This window comes from Panonychus citri, unplaced genomic scaffold (genome assembly GCF_014898815.1).
Source record: "Panonychus citri isolate SS breed McGregor unplaced genomic scaffold, ASM1489881v1 Contig00028, whole genome shotgun sequence".
Taxonomy (NCBI): Eukaryota; Metazoa; Arthropoda; class Arachnida; order Trombidiformes; family Tetranychidae; genus Panonychus; species Panonychus citri.
Genome location: NW_026515433.1, coordinates 540,164 through 558,209, shown reverse-complemented (window position 1 = coordinate 558,209; position 18,046 = coordinate 540,164). Strand labels below are relative to the sequence as shown.

Sequence of the window (18,046 nt, the reverse complement as noted above, 5' to 3'; positions counted from 1 at the left end):
AATCAGTTAACTTGCCAATTAACTGATTAACTAAATTAATCAACTTTCTTTGTAACTCATCCAATTTGACATGACAATTTAGTTGTAAATAAATCAACGTGTTTATTATAATAATTATAATGATAATGATTATTAATACAATTGATTGATAAATTAATCTGAGATGATAAACAAATTAATAGCGATAACAATTAGAGGATGAACAATTTAATAACAATCAATTAATTTACTATATTTTTGTGTGAAAATCGTTGCACTGGTTCATTCATAAGATTCAAATGTATTAATACAATTAATTGAGTTTTTTATTCTTCATCTCAATTAACCAAACGGTGACTTAATTGTAATCACAATTGAAAAAATTATCTCTCTATACACATTTGATTTAATTTCTGTTTCTATCACAACTTTGGTGGTCATTTAATCAACTATTCAATTAACTGTTGACTGTTTATTGTCATTTGATTGTTAATTTTTAAATGTTGCGAGTCTTTTAAGGAGAAGAATACAAACTACTCGAAGTACTATGAATGTGATCAATAGACCAGCGATTGCGATGTAATAATCATTGTCTTCTAAATTGTAGTAAATCAGAGGCCCTGATTTGATATTATTCTCATCGATTCCTGACGAATTTCCCCCGATTCCATCGACCAGCGCTTGGACGATTTTAACTGTTTGTGTCTTATTGAAATAACGGCTTTCGTCAACGTTACTTTCAGCATCACAATCGTCGTAGCCAGCGAGTGTTCGAGCTGACACCCGGAATATATTCCCAAGATAACTGCTAAATAATCGTTTTGAATTAAGCAAATTAGCGATTTGACTTCCATCACACCTGCAATTAGATCACAAATTAGATAATCTGAGTTAACCATTTGAATTGTAACATTTTAGGTTCTTGAAGTTGTCTTATTAATATTTTGTTGGTGGTTATTAGCTCTGTATTAATGAATCAAATTCTGTGGCAAGTGATTGAATTGAGGGTAATTACTCAAAAAAATGACAATTGATATTCAATGAGTTGAACAACAAACTATTATTTCGCATCGTAATTAGATTGATTGTTTCAACAGTGATTGATAAACTTACCTTGAGAAACCAAACATCGCAGTAACATAACCAACAAAACCATAATAAAAGTAACAAATGCGACAAATGAAAGCAAAGATCGGATGCATTTTATCATATCTTATAAAAAACCCCGAGAACAGAGCAAAAGGAACAGCCGAATTCGGAGCTGTGAAAACCGAAGCGACGACATTGTATCTAAAAATGATTCCAACTAATGAGCCATGAGAAACAGCAATTAATCCGAGAAGGAAGAAAACAATGAACGCTGACCAGAAGCGGTCAAGAGGTTGACCAGTGATAGTAAAAAACATAATCATGACCATCGAATTTGTCGCGAAAATGAAAGGCAAGTCGACAAACAATTTCGCCATCGCATAAGACATCGGCGAATACCAACCATTGTATCGCTCTTTCTGGAAAACCATAATTTCCAACGGGTACGTCGTCGCTGTTGGAATTATGTTCCCGAAAGTTGTGTACAACAATATGAAGAAAAACGAAGCAACAACTTCGAAAGTTTGTTTCTTTGCTTCATCGAATGATAACTGAAAGTCACTCAGTCCATTCGCGTTAAAAATGTCATCGTATTTTGGTGGTTTCGGTGGGCACCCTGTTCCTTGCGCTAAATCAGCATAAACGAGCGATATTGATAGAGCGGCATTAAAAGCAAAAGCGATTCTCAAGCCTGACATCATTGGATCTCTAAGTGTAATTAGTGTTAACCTTTGCCAAAGGATCCAAAAGTGAGTCCAAAAAGGCGTTATCGGCTTTACCAGTGCTTTGTCCATAAGATATGTATCAGTGGACAGTAAAGGTAAGACAGGAAGTGTCCCTCGGTTTGTTTGATTGAAATCGTTTGCCATTGCGTTGATAACAGGTAGACCATATTCACCAGAAGCAACTTCAATAAGTAAATCGGCTGGATTATAAAACTGTGAACACTGAATATTATGTGAGGCCAAAGTTGGCACGACATTTTTTGGACTTCCTTCATAAATGGCCTTACCGATTTTAGATAAAATGTAAACCTTGTGGAAAAGGTTAAATATACGAGCCGGTGGTTGATGAATCGTCATTAGAATTGCAATTGGTTTGGATTTTTGAGTTAATGTGTAAAGTAAATCAACCATTTGCAAACAACTTGATGAATCCAATCCCGATGTTGGCTCATCAAGAATCAGGATATCGGGTTGAGAAACGAGCTCTTGACCGATTGAGAGTCTCTTCAATTGTCCACCACTAATTGAACTGATTCGGGTGTCTGCACAAATGAATAGCCCAAGATCAGCTAAAAGAGCTTCAGTAATTGATTTATGATCTACGGTTGATTTAGTTTCTTGTGATTTATTTAATTCCATTGAAGTTCTAATTTGATTATCGGCAAGTGATCTTTTCCTCATCTCCTCTGATTCCCCAAGAATCCTTGAATTTTGTAACCTTGATGCATAGTTAATTGCTTCGCGAACAGTTAATTGCTCATAAAGATGATCCTTTTGTGGTATAAATCCTATCGAAACTTGAGGTCGCCCATGAACTTGAATTAAACCAGTTCGATTTTTGTGTCTTAGGGAAGCGATACATTCTAAAAGGGTCGATTTTCCAGCTCCACTTGGACCCATTAGAGCGGTCATTTCGCCCGATTTGAAGGAACCATTGAAATTCTGTAAAACATATCGATGGTTCTGTATTGTTTTACCTCTAATTTTGGCCAGAACCAAGTCCACTTTTGATGCTTCGACATGATAATTAAGGTTGGACCAAGAAACACTGAATGGACGATATTTAGGTTTCTCTGGATAAGAAGCTGCCCAAGTAGTGGACTGTTTATCATTCGAGTTCTTTGACAATTCTTTGAAATTCACTTTGACCATTTTCAATTAACGACAAAAGACCACGAAAACCTCAAAGTAAATTGTTAACTTAAAGATGAACAATCAACTAAATTAAAAAAATTCTTCATTACCATTAGGATCTCTATCTCGCTTTCATATCTCTTCATTTAATTGTATTGTTTACAGTTAAAGACTTGACACTTTTCTTGACAATTCGTATTGATTAAACTCTAACATGCAAATAGATCATTTAAATCGATCCAAGTATTTTCGTCTAAGTTGATTGTCGATGGTATTTCAGTTAATTGTAATAGTTAATGACGTACCTGAAGAAGAGTTTAATTACCGTTAATGTTTTCCAATTACAAAAGTCATAATTAAAAAAGAGAGCAAAAGTTAAATCTATTAATTGATGAGGTTCACCTTCAAATGATAATTAATATAATAAATTGAATGAGAGAATCATTAATAAGAATTGCTAATTGATTTTCTAATTGTAAAGTAGTAACAGTTATTAGTAATAAGTGTTCAAAGAGATGAGAAAACAAATGAACAATTTGCAAAGTTGAATTAAGAAAGTGGAACAATTGACTTGACAATTAAGAAAAGAATGAAATTTATTTATCTTATCTTTTTAATATCGAATAAGGAAAAAGAAAGTTGTGGTCAGCGATGGTCACTCACGATGTTCCCATGGGTCAGGACGGAAAGGAAACTCATGCCAAGATGGATACCAACGATTACTCCAATCTTCAGGTCTAAAAAGAATCAAGAAAAGGAAGGAAATTAATTAGTAGCAATTAAGTTTCATCGAATGAAGCTAATTGATGAGAAGATATAGTAACAGTAAAAATAGAAGTAATTAGTTAATTGTTGGGTTAATTTAGAAAAGAAATGGAAACTTACCCATTATGAGATGAAGAAAATGGCTGATGTGTTTTCTTATGAGAAGCGACAGCAAAGTGAAGGGACAAAAGTCGCTTCAATTTAAGAAATTGTCGCAATCTCAGGCCTTCGATGGAAACAGTGATTAAAACTAATCCAATCAACGAAAACCAGATTAAAGAAGAAAATTTAATCAACTTCATATTAACTTTAATCAAAAGACACAATCGATTAAATGATCAATCATCAAGTCGAAATCTCTCATTTTATAAACTTCTCTTTTTTGGAACATCAAATTTAACCGGGAAAAGAAAAGAAGACAGAGAAAAACGACAGAGAAATTATTCGTTTTCTTCTCTTTTTAATTTTTACTTTTTCTCTTTCATGGATCTAATTTAATTGATTAAATTCACATTAAACACTTACTTTTACTCTCCTTACAATCAAATTAAAATACTATAAAAATCAACGGAAAGGTAACAGTTAATTACTCTATTAATTGGTAGCCATTTTCTCATAAGATGATAACTATTGTTGTAATGACGCTCTACAATAGGACTCATTGTGATGACCACTAGATCGCCATTAAAATATTTACACTTTTTTGTTTATAGCAAATTAGATTAACCTAAATTGTTAAATTACCGTTAAATTGTAAATTAACTAAATGGTTAAGGCCTTGTTTCTAACCGATTTAAGAAACACTTACAAAGGGTCAACTTGTTTCCGGTTTTGAGTGTTGACCAAATGCTATTTTTATTGACCAATATTATCCAGGGTGTGAACGTGATGATAAATTGACCTGAAATCAACTCGAAACGGATGATGAATAATAATCGTGATGATTAACTATTAATAGCCAAGGGCTAATGATCAACCTGATTAATTGATTGTTAATCTAGTGAAATCTTTTCCTTCAATCCAAAAGGGCGATTCAGTTTCTTGCATTTTAATTTGTTAATTCAGTTATTTGATCATCGGTTTACCTTTAATTTTCGTTGACCATCTCCAACACTAACAATTAACCTTCCAATAACTCAGATGATCCCATTTCATTTCACTGAATTAACGCAATTAACTTTGTCACAATTAATCTCAAAATAATCAACTAATTGTCTCCAAACGAAAAGTAATCACAATTCGTAATATTAATTGCAAAGAATTAAGTTGACTCAGTAATTAGGAGAACAGAATTTCCCTTAGATACTCCTTGGACCTTTCACACTAATTCGACACCAGAATCAATTGATGATCATGATTGGAGAATCAAATTATTTTTGATTGGAAATTGTTCCAAAACTCAACAAGATGGCGTTAGAATACAAAAGGGAAGCAAAAAATTGCAATTCTTTAAATGGAGAAAAGCGCAGAAGCTGAAAGATCATTAATCTTTTCTCTCTTTCTCTTTAAATCGTCTTTAGTATTTTGTTATGATTACTGTGAGAAATTAATTAATTTAATTTATACTTTTCACCTGAATTTTACCTTGAATCGTTGGAATTACAATACTGTGTTAAAAGAATGGGGTGCAACGCCCTTCTCAATCTCAACAGTGCCCTAGATGTTATTGATTTAAGTACTTTAAAGGATCCAACTGGAATCTTTGAACTGGTTGAGGTTGTAGGAAATGGAACCTATGGCCAAGTATACAAGGGCCGTCACACCAAAACTGGTCAATTGGCTGCCATCAAAATCATGGATGTCACTGAGGATGAGGAAGAAGAAATTAAGCTTGAGATAAATGTTCTTAAAAAATATTCTCACCATAAAAACATTGCCACTTACTTTGGAGCTTTTATTGACAAAAGTCCTCCGGGTAAAGATGATAAATTGTGGCTTGTCATGGAGTATTGTGGTGCTGGTTCGGTTACTGATCTAGTTAAAACAACCAAGGGACAGTCATTGAAGGAAGAATGGATTTCCTATATTTGTCGTGAAATTCTTCGTGGTTTAAGTCATCTACATGCAAATAAGATTATCCATCGGGATATTAAAGGACAAAATGTTCTCCTCACTGATAACGCTGAAGTTAAATTAGTTGACTTTGGTGTTTCTGCTCAATTAGATAGGACAATTGGTCGTCGTAATACTTTCATCGGTACACCTTACTGGATGGCTCCAGAAGTGATTGCTTGTGATGAAAATCCTGAAGCAACTTATGATAATAGAAGTGATCTTTGGTCTCTCGGTATAACTGCATTAGAAATGGCCGAGTCTCAGCCTCCGTTATGTGATCTTCATCCCATGAGGGCTCTATTCCTGATTCCTCGTAACTCACCTCCTAGATTGAAGTCACGTAAGTGGAGTCGAAAATTTCACTCATTCATTGAGACAGTTTTAGTTAAAGACTATCAACAAAGACCCTGCACGGATCAACTTCTTCAACACCCTTTCCTCAGAGATCAGCCAACAGAAAAACAAGTTCGAATGCAATTGAAAGATCATATTGATAGAGTTCGAAAATATAAACGAGGTGAACCCGAGGAACAATTAAGAGGTGGTTTTATATCGGACGATGATGAAGAGGATAATTCTAATGCTCCAGAAGATACTGGTGGTGATGGTCAAGAAGCAGACAGTACTCTTAAACGAAATGATAAAACATTGACTTCGAATGAATCAGGTGCTATTGGACCTTCCGTTGCAGCTTCTGCGATTCCAAGTCGCTTTAACAATGCAAACAATTTTCCTGGTTCATCAAACATACCACAACCAGGAGTAAGCCATGTACCCCAAATGGCTCAACCAAGTAGTCATCCAGCAAATCGACCCCTGCCAGTGCCACCAGGAGGTGGACATCATCGTCATTTACCAGAGCCACCACCCAATAAACCTTTACCACCGATTCCAGTTGAAGAGGAAAACAAAAGAGGAAGAGATGAGAATGGAGAAAGAAAACCGCTAACACCACCTAGAAACGCAGTTTCCGTTGCACCTAATGGAGGCCATCAAAGAAATTCTGGTTTATTCAAGGTTGCTCAACTTCACAAACCAGAAGATTTAGAGGCTTTGGCCGCTCAGCTTGATGAGCTTGCGTCATCTAATCCTGAGAGTAAAAAGTTTGCCCTGCCAAAGTACACCAATAATAATGGATCAGATGGTAGACCTGGAATCGCCCGAGGCAAAAATGAAACCAAGATCAATGGTTTCAAAGCTCGTCAACAAGAACCAAGTCCAAATCCTCCTCTTGCACCACCTCTAGAGTCTGATTCAGACGATGATGAGGAAGAAGGAGTTGTAAGGAATGATGGAACACTTTTAGCATCATATCCTCCGCGACCTTTTAGGCCTTATGATAATAATCTACTTACAGGGTCAAGTGGCCAAGGATCAGACTCTTCACCGACTCAAGCGCCTAACCGACCTCTGCCTCCAACACCTGATGATGATGACGATTCAAACGATAAAACTCTTGTCACTCGTAAACATCAACAAGGTGACCGCGGTTCCAATTTCAACGATCTCTCAACAAATCATTCATTTATCCCTCGTCTAGAATCATCGCAGAGCTCACCCTCTAATATCGCTCTTCTTGGTAATAATAGAGATGGAACTCCACCCAACTCCGTGCTTCCTGATTTACTACCCCAACAATTGCAGAGGAATAGTCAAGATAAAGCAATATCTGATGAAGTCGCCAACTATCTTATGCAAGTGAGTGTCAATCATTTTATTATCAGAGGTCATTGATATTCTATTGTTTTGTTATTTGTTGGTCATTTTGAATGAATCTTTAGATCAATCAATCAATAAATAACTTGATTTATTATCATCGTCTCTCTACAGTATCGACAAGCTGTTAACAGTAAGAATCCATTACATTTACAGCAAAAGCAAAAATCATTCCTCACCTTTGGATTCAGTGCTGGTGGACCCTCGCCCAGCCCATCACCACGTCGTGGGTCGCATATTAATGTTAACGTAGCTCCTTCTGCTCATCCTGATACACCAGAAATACGCAAGTACAAAAAGAAGTTTAATTCGGATATTCTATGTGCCTCTTTATGGGGAGTCAATTTGTTAATTGGTACTGAGAATGATTTAGTTTTACTTGATCGAAGTGGTCAAGGTAAAACATATACACTCATCTCACGTCGACGTTTTCAACAAATGGAAGTCCTTGAAGGTCAAAATATTCTGGTCACCATTTCTGGAAAAAAATCACGGGTCCGAGTTTACTATTTATCTTGGTTAAAGAGTAAAATCATACGAACCGAACAGGTCAGTTGATTCTTCAAGAAAAATAATATCCGTTAGCACTCATTAAGATAAATTTGGATAACTATCAATCCCATCAATTAGAATCAAGGTCAAGTTAGTCATCAAACATGAAAATATAACATCATCAAGTCATGAAATCATGAATTCTCTCAATACTTTCTTTAATATCTATCAATTTAGTTATTAAGCAATTGAAGCTTGACCAGTATTAATAATTGCGTCAAACATCATCATCCTTTTCGCCATCATTATCAATTGAACTACTGAAAGTGATCTGATAATGAGACAAACTGATAACTATTGACTAAATACACAGCAACAACAGTGACATTAGCCACTCAATGTTTACTATTCAATCTTGAGCAAACTTGACCTTTTCTTCAGTAAATGACCGTTAGAAAGATGCATCTCATTATGTGGCCACTTTATTTAGAAATAATTTCATCGCCCTTAATTTAACTAATGAAACAAGTAAAAACGATTAAAATTATCTTATCTTACACGAAACAATGTAATCATCTCGAGGTTATCAGAATCAGTCTGGTTTATTATTGGTTACTGATTTGTGATGGCTTAGAGCCAAGATAATCTCCACACTCAAGATCAATTGAATTTGTTGATTTTTAATGTGTTTCAATATGTAAATCATATTTTCAAATGAAAACAAAGTAATTATTGACTTATTGCCAAACAGTTTTCATGGTCGATATGTTTTATTATTCAGTCCAGTTAATAATCAACATAATTTTTAATTTCTAATTAAATCTCAAATGATGACGATGATTATCCAAACTTAAAGATGGTGATCTTGAATTAATTAATATCTCTAATGATCATTTTCTTTTCTCTTCATGACAACTACAGCAAATCGAGAAAAGAAGTGGTTGGGTCAATGTTGGTGATCTACAAGGTGCAATCCATTTTAAAATTGGTAAGGTCATCTTTCCATTCAATCAATATACTTTTCGCTTATTGTTATTACAATATCGCCATCGATATTGGGTCAATTCCTTGAAAAGTCAACCATATTTACCTAAATTTCGTTTCATCACTTTAATTTTATTTTCCATTTTACCGATGCATCGTTTTCCTTTATATCCTCATCATCCATCTTATCCTCTTTTCTTAAACCATCCTATTTTTCATCATCATCCCAATTCTTTGGGTGTTTATGTTTGCCAATTATGATTTAACGTTGCCATCCCATATACATACAATTACTTCGGGAGAGAGAGAGAGAGAGATGAAAGATGAAGATTATGGTGATATAATATCAACAAACCGAAACAAACGGTACAATTTGTGGTGATTTACGCTTATCTCAAGTTCTAATTATCTTTTTTTATCATTTGCTTTCGATTAACTTTTTTCTCTTCTTGGATCAAGTTTTTCATTGATTTTCCTTTAATCTTTATTGCCAATAGATCGGAAAATAATCAGTCTTTATCAGTCAAATATCAATTTTGATTGTGATTAACTATTTGCATATCTGATTTCCTCACTTTAATTGCTGGTTATCATTCTCTTAGTGATTGAAACGTTCGATAATAGATTAATCATGATTTGCTCATTTCTCTTATCCTCAATTGACCTTCAATTTCAATTTTCTATTAATAGTTTGATTCCTTTAATTGTGATTAATTTTTTTTCTCATTTATCTACATTTTGAAACTTTCATTGAATCTCCGCTAATTATCGCTTGATTAATGTACTTTTATTTATGGTATCAAACTTCCTCTATTTCATGTTACTTCCGAATCAATTTTTTTCTTGTCTATCAAAATTTCATTTCCACTAGTTAACCATAACAATTAGGATCGCAATTTATTTTCAATGAACTTGTGCATGATTTTTTCATTATTGTTCCTGTTTATAGCTGAATATAGAACTGATTAAGCCGATCATTTTCAACGTAACTAAATTGTAACAATTATTCACTCTCTCTCCCTTTGATAATTCACCATCCCCTTGCATTGATTAATACTCACCCACTCCCTATTTTGTCAATCATCATCTTAATTTATCCATTTTTTTATCCAATTTCGCTCTAATTTTTTACCATTTACCGCAATCACCTAATTTGCGGTCAATAATATCCTGCTTTGTTTTCATGATTATCACAATGATTCACTCGTTGATTGATTCACTGATTCATTAATGAAAAACGATGATTATGGATGAAATTGCTTTAATTTGATTAGTTGTTAATTTTCGTTGCTCTGTTTCCATGGTTAATCGTTTTGTGAGTCTTTTCTTCACTTGAATTTTCATTTCTATTTGCATACTATTTCTATTATCCATTATTATTAATGCTTCCAAAGTGGTATGGCAAATACCACAACACGTCTCTAAGGATTGGGAGAATACCTTTCGAATATGGAGTGGCAATGGTATTGTAATTTGGCTTAACTAAATCACTTACAATTAATCATTTTGTTTGCATCTTTCGTTTTATCCTGATTGTTATTACCTGTTTTCTTTTATTTACTTGATTCTTTTATTCACTGGAATCTCCGTTTTCTTTTTTTTTCTTAAAGTTAAATATGAGAAGATCAAATTCTTGGTAATCGCTTTACGAGATAGCATTGAAATATATGCATGGGCGCCTAAACCTTATCATAAGTTCATGGCATTCAAATCATTTACTGATCTTATTCACAAACCGCTGCTGGTTGACATGACGATTGAGGAAGGAATCAGATTTAAAGTGATTTATGGCTCAAAGGAGGGTTTTCATGCTGTTGATTTGGACAATGGTCACGTCTATGATATATACATACCATCTCTTGTGAGTGTATGTTGATTGTTTCTCTCATTACCTGTTGTGTTGCAACAATCCTAATTTAATGATAAGCGGCGATGATTACATGATAATGATAACAACTAATGTTTTTTTTGACGATGACATCCATTTATTATATTATTGTTGTTTAATAACCTTGCATATGCACCATAGCGGAAATGGAAAAGCTTAATCATCGTCATTATCAGTGTTCCTTAACCAACAATTAGCTGTAAACTTGACTAATTTCATCAACTTTTTTTCATCTAATCAGCAGACTCAAGGACCAGTTACACCTCACACGATTGTAACTCTTCCCAATTCTAAAGGATTACAACTTCTCCTCTGTTATGATAGTAAGTTGTTCATTTTAAAATGAATTCATGAAAATCAAAGTTGACATTCAGAGCACATGAAAACCTCTGTTGTTACTGATTGAAATTCCAAATCAGATTCGTTGAATGGTTCTTAATTATCTCTCATTCGACATTGAGTTTCATGTTAACTTTACTCAAACTAAATCTGACTAAGTCCATGAAATTATATTTACTATTTGACGTTAATTGGTTTCATTGTTTTGATTTCCTCTTCCTCTTTCAGATGAGGGTGTTTATGTAAATACATTCGGAAAGGTTAGTAAAAACATCATTCTCCAATGGGGTGAGATGCCAACTTCAGTTGCCTACATCGGCACTGGTCAAATAATGGGCTGGGGAAACAAAGCGATTGAAATAAGAAACGTTGAAACGGGTCATCTCGATGGCGTATTTATGCACAAGCGAGCTCAAAAGTTGAAATTCCTCTGTGAAAGGAATGATAAGGTAAATGTATATTCTTGAACTTGATTATTACTGTTGAACAATTTAAAATTACTCATTACGTATCAATGGTAATCAATTGCAAAGGTTTTTTCACCTTTTCAACATGAAAAAATATTCCTTTGTTGTCATTTTCAATTATCCTACTTTTCAATCATAGTTGTTTAACTTTTCAAAATACATTATTAATTCAATCATCTCATGGTGAAAATAGAATACAATTCATCACCCTTTACCACGAATACTTGATTTTAGCATTGAAATTTAATCAAACCCACTCATCGATTGCAAAAATTCATCAAATTGTCTACAATCAAAACCTACTCCAACAACAGATTAATATTCAAATCATTTTAAACGTTACAGTTTTTTCATTCAATGTGAAGCTGATGCAATTTATGCAAATGCACTTGGTCAATCAGCTGATTATAACTATTTTTTCATCTTTTGATTATTATTATTGTTAAGTTAATTATATTGAATAGTTGTTTCGATTGCTGCGTAGGTAACTGGATAACCTTGGTTAGATTTACTTAGAGATCAAAAATTAAATATTCATTCATTAAAAAGTCCTTTTATATCAATTGTTTTTTCATGATAGTTTTGTTGACTGTATTTATAACAGTAATTTAATGACTTCATTGTTTTCCCTGTTTAATATTGACACTTGAATGATATGTTTTTCTATTTGTTGATTTTTGGTGACTAATTTTATTTTATTTTTACTTTTCAGGTATTCTTTTCATCTGCCAAAGGAGGTTCTTCATGTCAAATATACTTCATGACTCTGAATAAACCTGGAATGGCCAATTGGTGAAAAGATCGATGCTGTTTTTATACATAATTATCATAATTTCAAGCCACCAATTAGATTTCCATAAACGAAAGTCTCAAAGGATCTTACTGAAAGACTTGACTATATAAATATATTATAAATTAAACTATTGCCATTGTATTACGAAAGCAAAATCGTTGACTGACTGACTGACGTACGAGACTCAAACTTTGGACTGGAAAATTCTGAATGATTTATGGATGAACTCAGCTGACAAACAAGATTGAAGGCAAAAGGAAAAGTCAACTTTGAAATCGCTTAATCCAGTATCAATTCAAGTCTCTGAATAATCTGATTGTTGTTAAATTAACTGTTTACGTAAAAGCAAACACAAATGATTATCAAAAGGAGTGCCACATAAACACATACACACACAAAAATCATCAACAAGATAAAATAATCTTATCCCATTGCCCTCTGTCCATTGCCCTCTCCTGACCTCTTCTTTGCAACCTTTTTATTATCTATGCTTACCTGTAAGCGTGTTTTTAGTCACATTTTAATTATTATTTTTACGATAATAGTTGTGAGTTAAAAGGCATAAACAACAACAAACGAGCAACAATTTTGCAGTAAAAAGAAACAATCAAATGATGAAACTAATCACTTACATTGACTCCTAATCATTTAAATGACATTTGCCATCCGATCATTGATTAGAATTGATCAGTGAATCTAAGCATTTAAAAATCGATTTGTTCAAACAATCAGAATGAAATTTTCGGTGATTAAATGTCAATCAACTTGAAGATTTAAACAGAAAAGACAAGAAAGTTAATTGATCACTTTTCTAATTAGCATTTATCTTTATTAATTAATACAAGCAATTTTTGCTTCTTCGGTAAATGCGGAAGACAAAACTTTCTAATAATAATTGTAATTGATTAATATAATTTAATTTGGTTGCTTTCTCTTGGAAAGAAACAAAAGGTTAACAATTAGATAGTTAATTAAGTTTTCTGCTTGATTATTACTCTTATTTTCTATCCAATTTACAAATTGTATAATTTAAATTCAATCAAGTGTCTCACAATTCGTGTATCTCCTTAAGTTAATTTATACTCGAAATTATTGATCATAATTACTAATTGTGATCAACAAAATTTGACTAAATTGGATTAGGAGACATTCTCAATTATCTCTTAATTGTTTGACCAAATAATCAATATCATCGTTAAATCAATTAATTTGGTATCAGATTAATCTACTAAGTGTATTAGCTTTTACTCATTCTAATTGTCTGATAGTTAAATCTAAATATTTGGGTTAATTAAGTTTCAATTAATTTACATTTTAAGGTACAATGAGTTTAAGATTGTGATTATCATCATTTTAATCATCAAATTTGATTGTAACTCAGAATCAATTGTTGTTCCTGTTGATTGGTTAAAGTGATAATAGTTAATTGTTATTAGTTTAAACTAAATGATTCCTGATTTCATTTCAAGATCGACTTTCAAACTGATAATTAAAGTTATTACAATTAGTTGATTGTGAGTGAGTAGACCGATTATGATCACCGGATAGGCTAATCAACAGCAATTTATAAATATAGTTGATTGGGGACTTATCGTATTAAGTGAAATTAAGAGATTGGAATAAGAGGAGAGAAGTGAATTAAAATTTAAGAATAACAATTAAGTTAATCAGCAATCGATTTCACGGACTTTCGCTTCTGAATGAATGAAATAGAGACAACAAATTGTTCGGTTAATAGTTAATCTTTATTATCATTAATTATATTAATACTTATGATTATTACTTATGTTAACTAATCAATTGATTGTTGTAAGACAAATGGGAAGGATTTTGTTGAGTGGGTGGAAGGAAAGAAAGAGAAAAAGAAAGAAGATCAAAAGTCCGTCCTTTTTGTTACCGATCTCCGAGTTCATCGTTCAAAGTTAATCGCGACTCGAGAATCTATTTAACTGAACAACCGTTTTGAGAGAAAGTTAATTCTCGTTTATTTTGTGTTCGAATAACAACAATTAGTTAATCCGATTGATTAGTAAACATGAACAAGTGCCTCATTCTTTTGGCTTTGGCCACTCTAATGGTCGTTGTTATCAACAAGACATCAGCTGATAGTTGGGGTAAGATATTTAATCGTGATTATTGTTAATTGTGATGTGACTAATCAACTATTAGTAAATTGGATCGTTTAAGAGTCAATCCAATCAAGTGGATTTAATTACTAACAATCTGAATGGATTTAATAACAATTTCAATGGCCAAACACTGGACGTAATTCAAGATTTGTCACAATTGACTAATTGTTTTCTTTGATTTCTTTTCTCTTCCAGGTAAACCCAAGCATATGTGGTATGCACACAGGTGAGTCTTGATTGTTGTTGATTCTTAAAATTAATTAGAGCTTAGTTACTGTGAGTTTGCCTATCAATTATTGAAGGATTTGAAACAATCCAACAAACCAATTAGCTCTGAGAAACAACTGATAGTAATTGATTGTTGTAAAATCAACGTGTTGCAACAATAACAGTTTATCTGATTAATTTAATTCTCTTTCCAATTTAATTGCGATTATATTTTAGACATGATCATCACCATTACCATTGGCATGACCACAAAGCAAATCACAAAGAGAATCATGATCATGATGAGAAACATAAACATGATGGTAAGTTAATTATATAATCTGGCAATTGCTGAGAAAGTTAATTCAGACCAACGACACTAACGAACCAATAACACAACCAACTAATCGTAACGAAATCATTAGCAGGGAATTGTAGTAATTGAATCAAAGTTTCAATAAGTCACCGTTGATTGTTATCCACTTGATTAGTCAGTTACTAACCCTAATTTGAATTTACCCTTTTACCTGTTTATCAAATCAGGTCAATTGCATTAAGTTTAATTACCGGTAATCATAATTACAATCGGTATTGTGTCGTTCATGATAATAGTGAATTCGAACCTAAACTCGACTATTTGATTAGTCAATCGCTTGGTGAGACATAGTAAATGAGATGGACGATAATATATGATCTACAATATTCTGAATTTTATCGAACGATTACCTTTGAACTTAGTTGCGAATTCTTTTAATTGTTCTCTGAATGTTTCTTTTCTAATCTTAATCAAATAGATTAAGTCTGAAGAGAACCAGTAACTTGCTCGCTCGGTTTTCATAATCTCTTGATTCATGTTCGAAGAGAGGTCATTTCGACTAAGAGTTAATAAAGATTCCATAAATCGTTGACTAATTTTGTTCTTAATTGTAGCTAAACATAATGACGACCACAAACATTGGGAAGAGCACAACCACAAGCACAAACATGGCGAGAAACATAATCATGATGAAGATCATCATCATGGCCATAAACATCAACATAAAGAGGATCATCATGGAAAATTCAATCATAAACATCACGAAATGCATAAACACAAAGACCATTGGGGCCACAAAAAATAGTTAACTCGATATTTATCAAACTAACTTGAATAAAATCCCAAAAATATCACAATCAATCATAAGCAAAAATGTACCAAAATCAAGTAATAAATGTTAAATTAATCATCGATCGCTGGACTGAAAATCTTTCAAATTATAAACTTCAAAAAGGTAAAGACCCAGTAAGTGGTTTAATCTTCTATTCAGTTCACAATTTATTTTTTTTTTCTCATTTATCAACAATTAGCTAATTCCATTAAAGAGTCCAAAGTATACTAATTTTATCAGGAGGTGGATAAGATTGGGGATGTAGCTCAGTGGTAGAGCATTCGACTGCAGATCGAGAGGTCCCTGGTTCAATCCCGGGCGTCCCCTAAATTCTAGTTATTTTTCTCAAAATTTCTTTCAAATTTTGATAATAGTCTCAGTTACAAATCTTTTTAATTTTTTCCTTTTAAGTAAATTGGTAATCGCAGAATTGCTCAATCCGAATCAAAAGAAAAACTTGAATCTGACAGAAATTAATAAGAAAACCAAATTTTTGCATCTTTTGCTTGATCAATGATATTAGAATTCGACGATTAATTTATTTTCTTTAGAATTGAAAAGCAAATAAATTAACAGAAAATATACAAAAATTTTGATTTGCATTCTATTTAAACTTAACACTTTTAACAGTTGAAGTTCTGATTCCTGATATTTCACCAGCGTATTTTTTAATCTCTTTCCTTGGCTCTCGAACTTGACCTCTCCTTCGAGCTTTGGCCTTTTTGTATTTCATTCGATGTTTAACTCTTGGATTTCGCTGTTCCTTAGGCTTCTTAGGCGTTAGTCCTTTGTTTTTAGCGATTTGGTAATTAATCGGTCTCCTAACAACTTCGTCTTCGTCCATTGTTTCATCAATTGCTTGTTGTTTCTTTCCAACAGACTTGTTGAAGCTTTTAGATTCCTCTTCATCTTCATCTTCCTCATCATCGAGATCAAAATCATCTTCGTCATCATCTTCATCCTCATCGTCATCTTCATTTTTCTCCCTGAGGTCACCATACTCTCGTAACTCAATGTCTTCCTCTTCTGTGGGAATGTTTAGTTTGTCATCTTCAAATCGAACTCGTTTTCTAGATGGTGACAAGCCTTTGGTATTATCGTCATAATCTCTAGTGTCGATTTCTTGGTCATCAGCTTTTTCTGCCATTACGATTTTTTCATTGTTTTGAATTTTTTCCAAGAATTGACTAACAAGTAGTTTGAATTGTTTTTTGTTTTCAATCTTCTCAATTGTAAGAATCATCTTTTTCAAATCTAATAAGTTAGATGCACACGGATGATTCCCAATGGATTTACCTTTAGATTTGAGGAGTAGGTAAAAGCTAATATTCATACAATAGCGAGTAACGAGATTGAATTTAGTCTTGTAGACTTGATAAGGAAGACTTGATTGGTAAGAATCGATATCATCAACATTACGATAGTTCAAGACACTTTTTTGCTTTTCCAGTTCTGCCAAACTCCTTTTGAAATCATCAACTAGACTTGTCAACTCAGGAGCTTCTTTTCTCAAAAGTTGTAACTTTTCTCTGGTCGATAGAGAATCAACATCAATTTGCACTTTTTGAACAGTTTCCTCTCTTCCTTCACGGACATCAGGAAGTCTATTTAAACCCAAATCATCTTCTCCAATCTCCTCTAATAGACGCATTTGAATCGCTTTAGCTTCCTCTTCTTCCTGCTGGGCAAGTTCTTCCTCATCTTGTCCAGCTCGTTCTAATAAGACAAAAGAAAATACCAATTACCAAGCCATTCAAATAGAAAAGAGCAAAACAAACTCACTTCTAAAATCTTTATCTACATAATCAGTTCCAAAATAGGCAGACTTCTTTTTTCCCCAAGCTTTGACATTCGGTAAACCTGCACAATCGATTAAAGAAAGAAAAATTAAAAATGGAAAAAATCACAATAATCAAGATGAATTCTCACCATCATCACTCTCGTGCTCGATGTCACTGTCCATCTCATACTTAGTGATTGTGTCCATGTTTATCTTTTGAGATGTTCAATCAGCTCTAAATCAACACAAACAAATTATCACAGGATAACAAAGAAAAATAATCAAATTAAGAATCAAACTAAGAAAGTAAACAGACAAAAACATTGACTGAATTGGAACATGTGGTCCGTCAGCTG

The 18,046-nt window shown here is 33.0% G+C and overlaps 3 protein-coding genes and 1 non-coding gene across 10 annotated transcripts; 2 read left to right on the top strand and 2 right to left on the bottom strand.

Moving 5' to 3' along the window:
* Nucleotides 1-114: 114 nt before the first annotated feature.
* On the bottom strand, nt 115-3,460 carry LOC128396832 (ATP-binding cassette sub-family G member 1-like). Its single transcript, XM_053357458.1, has 2 exons — nt 1,093-3,460; nt 115-838 (listed from the first exon to the last, which is right to left on the bottom strand). The coding sequence occupies exons 1-2, from the start codon at nt 2,943-2,945 to the stop codon at nt 469-471; spliced, it is 2,223 nt and encodes a 740-aa protein (XP_053213433.1). The 5' UTR covers nt 2,946-3,460; the 3' UTR covers nt 115-468.
* A 1,720-nt stretch (nt 3,461-5,180) lies between these two features.
* Nucleotides 5,181-15,992, top strand: LOC128396971 (TRAF2 and NCK-interacting protein kinase-like). Of its 7 annotated transcripts, none has more exons than XM_053357630.1 (11): nt 5,181-7,445; nt 7,620-8,012; nt 8,877-8,943; nt 10,334-10,402; nt 10,550-10,806; nt 11,069-11,150; nt 11,395-11,615; nt 12,346-14,540; nt 14,751-14,781; nt 15,000-15,085; nt 15,693-15,992. In XM_053357630.1, the coding sequence occupies exons 1-8, from the start codon at nt 5,313-5,315 to the stop codon at nt 12,427-12,429; spliced, it is 3,306 nt and encodes a 1,101-aa protein (XP_053213605.1). In that variant the 5' UTR covers nt 5,181-5,312; the 3' UTR covers nt 12,430-14,540; nt 14,751-14,781; nt 15,000-15,085; nt 15,693-15,992. The 7 variants fall into 7 exon arrangements, with proteins under 7 accessions (XP_053213605.1, XP_053213604.1, XP_053213603.1 ...); XM_053357629.1 differs by having other exon boundaries at nt 7,578-8,012; nt 10,550-10,800; nt 11,072-11,150; XM_053357628.1 differs by having other exon boundaries at nt 7,578-8,012; nt 10,550-10,800.
* A 173-nt stretch (nt 15,993-16,165) lies between these two features.
* On the top strand, nt 16,166-16,237 carry Trnac-gca (transfer RNA cysteine (anticodon GCA)). Its single transcript has one exon. It is a non-coding gene; the product is annotated as a tRNA-Cys (tRNA).
* Nucleotides 16,238-16,422: 185 nt separating this feature from the next.
* Nucleotides 16,423-18,041, bottom strand: LOC128396974 (something about silencing protein 10-like). The gene is made up of 3 exons (XM_053357635.1): nt 17,840-18,041; nt 17,693-17,770; nt 16,423-17,626 (listed from the first exon to the last, which is right to left on the bottom strand). Exons 1-3 carry the CDS (start codon nt 17,895-17,897, stop codon nt 16,515-16,517), a joined length of 1,248 nt encoding a protein of 415 aa, XP_053213610.1. The 5' UTR covers nt 17,898-18,041; the 3' UTR covers nt 16,423-16,514.
* Between the last annotated feature and the right edge of the window lie 5 nt (nt 18,042-18,046).

Excerpts from the sequence above, each read along its gene's own strand:
- LOC128396832 (XM_053357458.1), bottom strand. The coding sequence starts at position 2,945 with ATGGTCAAAGTGAATTTCAAAGAATTGTCAAAGAACTCGAATGATAAA. Across the intron at positions 839-1,092 it reads GCGATGTTTGGTTTCTCAAG|GTGTGATGGAAGTCAAATCG; the intron begins GTAAGTTTATCA and ends ATCTAATTGCAG.
- LOC128396974 (XM_053357635.1), bottom strand. The coding sequence starts at position 17,897 with ATGGACACAATCACTAAGTATGAGATGGACAGTGACATCGAGCACGAG. Across the intron at positions 17,771-17,839 it reads CGAGCACGAGAGTGATGATG|GTTTACCGAATGTCAAAGCT; the intron begins GTGAGAATTCAT and ends TCGATTGTGCAG. Across the intron at positions 17,627-17,692 it reads TGTAGATAAAGATTTTAGAA|AACGAGCTGGACAAGATGAG; the intron begins GTGAGTTTGTTT and ends TTGTCTTATTAG.
- LOC128396971 (XM_053357626.1), top strand. The coding sequence starts at position 5,313 with ATGGGGTGCAACGCCCTTCTCAATCTCAACAGTGCCCTAGATGTTATT. Across the intron at positions 7,446-7,577 it reads TCGCCAACTATCTTATGCAA|TATCGACAAGCTGTTAACAG; the intron begins GTGAGTGTCAAT and ends GTCTCTCTACAG. Across the intron at positions 11,616-12,345 it reads TCTGTGAAAGGAATGATAAG|GTATTCTTTTCATCTGCCAA; the intron begins GTAAATGTATAT and ends TTTACTTTTCAG.